Consider the following 4,438-nt stretch of genomic DNA (forward strand, 5'->3'; position numbering starts at 1 on the left):
GATTTTTAAAGCATTCTTTTTAAAATGTTTAGCGAGGTTCATGTCCGCACCTCTAGCGCCACCAACAGGTCAAAGTTGGCGGTGCTTTTAGGCACGTAACTTTTGAACCATATGCCGATCTTCTTTGGATCAAGTTCCTAAAATGACTTTTCTCAAGTTCCTAAAATGTCACAAATGAAGTACTCTGCCACATTGCATTTAGCTCCATAACTGTCATCCCATCATATCTAGGCATGAAAATATATTAATGGGCATGTGATCAACAGTAGCAGTGCGTGACTTTTGAAACCAAAACATTAATTTGGACGTGGGGGCGGGGGAAGCTAGTGAGTGTGTAAATGATACAGAGCATTGACTGGATTGGTGCGGTCATGACTGCATTAATCTAGTCAATTTCATGTTACACGTAAATCACAGATTTACTGTGCTGTGTGTTGAACTTCAGCAATATTTGTCTGTAAAACGTTAACATAGGCCACCCGAGAAATAAAATAAGTTAAGCCTAGAACATCGTTTGCAACTAAGCATCATAAATTGATTGATTGATTGATTGACTCATAAATCGATTACATGATTAACCAATTCTCGTATTTGTTAACTGACCTGTACAATTGGGATTCCCCCGAATATGTTAATCGGGAATGCACAGATAGTGCAATGTAAACACATTTCTTCTACCTGAAGTTACGAATTACTATTCGGGGGGGGGGGGGCAGTCATGACATGTCTGTATATCAGCCGCTATGTTTCTTCAAATCGATTCATATCAGAGTAAAGCCAAATGTAAAACAGGTTAATTATGCGTTCTCTGGCCATGATGAAGGCTAGGCTTCTTCTTTCATATTAGTAGGCTAGCTAACCGCTTGATAAAAAAAAGCTGCTTATGTAGGTGATATATCAGTTTTCAAATTTGGAAATGAATATAAATGTATAACGACGTGATCTTGTGATGGTGTCACTCTGTCTCAATCCTTTTTCAATTGTTAAAAAAAAAAGAGTTCAAATAACTTTAGCTTCATCATCCGGCTCCATACCGCAGACCTATGTATTTTGATGATATTTGATTATTTGATATCCATAATTATTGGTTACTGAATTACAGGTTATTCCGTTCAGTCCAGTTCAGATGGTATACATTAGGCCTACAAGTAAAACACAAATTAAATTAGTTTCTAGGGCAGATAAAAGACACAAAACACAGAGCCAATACTGAGTGAATAAATACATATCATGTCATTAAGTTTGTAATTCTGATCTGTCTGTATTACCTCTGTGTCTTTCTGGTATGTCTGTATCATCCCCTAGAGGGTGCTGTAGGACAGCTGATAATAACCGTTTTCACATTTGTAGTTTAGGTGTGATAAACAACTTTTATCCATCAGATGCACCTATAACCATTCTGATAAATAACTTGATCAATAAGCGTTCATATGGACATATTTATAGCTGAAAAATATTTTTGTCATCTTAAAAATGCTAAAACTAACTGAATAGCATACAAAAATAATTGCTAACTAGATTATTGTATGGGTTTTCTCTCCTGTATTGCTTTCCTTATCTCAGAAATATGATGAAGGACACAGGCAGTGTATACATCAGTATTAATATGATGAAGGACACACAGGCACACAAACACACATCAGTATAATTATTTATTATGTGTACTGCTCTGTCTATGTGTTTATGCTTCCCAGCGTTAATATAGATTAAGCAGCGAGCCAAACTCCTTTTTTTCAAGAGCCAGGAAAATGAGCCTTCTTGCTCCTTTATTGACAACATTGAATGGAGTGAAACTAGAAATAAAAACAGAAAGTGGAAAAAGTGCTGAATTATAAAATACAACATTGAGATGCTTTTGAATGAAGAGTGCATTACAAATAAAATAAATAATTATTATTATAATTAACATAACGGACAATAATTAGCTAACATGCTAACGTAAACAACAGTAGTGTTGTGCAGTTGCAGCGATTTATTTGACTATTTAAAACATCATCAAAGTTATCACAACTCATTGTAATTAAATAACATACATTACGATTATGTAAAACTTACAGTCATTGCTTTCTATGAGATTCAAAGACAGATAAAAATACGTTAAACTTGAGTTTGCTGTGACAGTTGACAGTGTTGCTATGTGAACGATGTTTGTGTGTTCCAAATTTCCATTGCTTCCCGATCTCGTGGGCGTCAAAATAAAAGTCCTATACAAACAATTTAACTTCAATCACCAAAACACATAAAACATATTATGGGCAGAACATTATGTATTCATTTGTCTTACTTTATACTCTTCAGTCACTTCACCGCATATGGGTAAGTCATTTCAACTTTTCAAATCAGGAGTTCAATGCACTTCCCGAATTATTACAAATTAGTTCAATCATTTTCCTAAAGTAAATTCCCTGTAGTAAAATGCGTATCAGAAAGAAAATAATACCCAACACCCCAAAAGAAGAATCACACCATCTTGATATTTCTGGACCTAGATAGAAAGACACACACACACACAGCATGGTTAGGCAATGCTCAGATCACACACATTGATCAGGGTGTTCAGATCCATTGTGGGAGTCGCAGTTTGTTCTCACCTGCCTGGATTCTGGTTTGCCATAGCGCAGATTGGTGATCAAATGCTCACAGTTGTTGGTGAGGAGGTCATAGGGTATCTCCTGGTCAACCAGGAGCTCTGCCTCATCCAGGATGACATCTTGGGATTTTGGCTTGCACATTTCATCCAGGTAGTTGTCCACCAACCATTTGCCATGTAAGGCTACTTCACTGAGCCTCTGCTTCCTCACAATAGCATTCCCCGTAGCAGATAATCCAATCCTAGTTCCAATGGCAGAGGTGACAGCTGTAGAAGAATCACCTATGAAGAGGACGGGAAAGAGTGATGGTACCAGTAAAACACCCAAGAGCAGTGCCCAAGTGTTTATGGTTATGAAGTTTATTTATATATTATTATACGGCGCTTCAGAATGTTCCAAAAAGTACAGTTGATTTGAATGGGCCATCCCAACGTTCGCAGGTGAATATTTCCTGATATTCACCTCTGCGAAAAGATATTGACCGCTGTCATTGGCAACGGGTTTTGTGCTTCTAATTCACATCTTTCATATCATTCCGCAAGTAGTCCGGTCATTTAACGTAACAGACTCATTGTAATTTGAAGTCAGCAACAATTGAAACTTAAAAGTTCTATTTGCTTGAAGAACTATTTATTTCTTAGCAAAAATCACGAAACGGCCACTAAATCATTAAAAAGAGGTATTTTGGAGGAATGTCTTCTATCGTTTTTGGCAAGTAACCGTATAATAACCGTATAATAATCCGCTGCGCGTCGGGGTGCTGTTCGCCCCGTCGGGATTTATTTTTGGATAATGACCTCCGGACAATACATTATCCCTTACATAATATATACTTCGGTGGATATAACATCAGTTGATCCAGCACCACTAGAAATAAAGAGAACGTTAAAGACAATGGAAATAGAACACTGGGTCATTCCTGACTGGAAATATGTGAATGGCAAACCATTGAGGCAAAGCTCTGTCTGGTTACTTGACCTCACATTAAAAACACAATAGTCACATCATCATGTTTATGTGAAGGGAATGGACCATGTACATTTAGACAACAGAGCATAAGATGTGTGTACTTTACCATCTGTTGTGAGGTGAAGAACGTATCCATTTCCGACATACAGTGCCCAGTGACTGAATGTATCTCGGATGATCTCAATCATGTCACCTGGCTCCTGTGTATGTGAAACATTTAGCTGTAGCACACATTTTCAATGCCAAAACATCTGAACAGGTTAAAGGATATTGCTAAATTAAAGTTGCAGTAGGTAGATTTAATTGTTAAACACTAAAAATGGTTCTTGTCCTGCAACAATTACATAGTTCTGGAAGCATAGTAAAAAAAGATCATGATTCCCTATACAATTATGTGTGTCTGTGTATCTGTTCCACTGCTTCAGCCAATTTCTTGCCTTTTCAGAAAACATTCTTTCTGGTCCTATGATGCACACAGACGTATAAAAAATCTTTGACTTTTCATATTTGGACTTGACCTTTTCATTTTTTGAGAAGGCAAACTCTTACTGAGCCTGAAAGAAGAAAACTAAATTATTTTAGGGTAAATAGACACCTTGTTACTATTCTAAGATCATATAAGTTGATGCAAGTGATTACATAGGTTAAAGTTGATCTTACCGCCATCTGCAAAGAAGGACATCAGGTTTCTAAAAACGGAAAACAAAATACAAGGTTATTTTGTTATTTGTGCGTGTGAATGCATGTCTGAAGAAACTGCTGGTTCTGGATTTTATGTCTCAAGTAAAGTATTTAATCAAAAGAAAAATCCGTTTAGAAGCCAAGCATTTGACTTTAAAAAGTCTAGCCCACTTTGTTGCACCTGTTCTGCAGGTGTA

General features: G+C 36.8%; 1 protein-coding gene across 1 annotated transcript; it reads right to left on the reverse strand.

Annotated features, from left to right (window-relative positions):
• Positions 1-1,758: 1,758 nt before the first annotated feature.
• LOC122132261 (phospholipase A and acyltransferase 3-like) lies at positions 1,759-4,113 on the reverse strand. The gene is made up of 3 exons (XM_042707097.1): positions 3,667-4,113; positions 2,592-2,872; positions 1,759-2,485 (listed from the first exon to the last, which is right to left on the reverse strand). Exons 1-3 carry the CDS (start codon positions 3,746-3,748, stop codon positions 2,423-2,425), a joined length of 426 nt encoding a protein of 141 aa, XP_042563031.1. The 5' UTR covers positions 3,749-4,113; the 3' UTR covers positions 1,759-2,422.
• Positions 4,114-4,438: the final 325 nt, after the last annotated feature.

The sequence above is a fragment of the Clupea harengus genome, unplaced genomic scaffold, assembly GCF_900700415.2.
Source record: "Clupea harengus unplaced genomic scaffold, Ch_v2.0.2, whole genome shotgun sequence".
Classification (NCBI taxonomy): Eukaryota; Metazoa; Chordata; class Actinopteri; order Clupeiformes; family Clupeidae; genus Clupea; species Clupea harengus.

Bases quoted from the DNA above. Each gene is read 5' to 3' on its own strand.
- LOC122132261 (XM_042707097.1), bottom strand. From the start codon at position 3,748: ATGATTGAGATCATCCGAGATACATTCAGTCACTGGGCACTGTATGTC. The intron at 2,873-3,666 runs GTAAAGTACACA...TCCTCTTCATAG, and splicing joins TCTTCACCTCACAACAGATG to GTGATTCTTCTACAGCTGTC. The intron at 2,486-2,591 runs GTGAGAACAAAC...CTTTCTATCTAG, and splicing joins GCAAACCAGAATCCAGGCAG to GTCCAGAAATATCAAGATGG.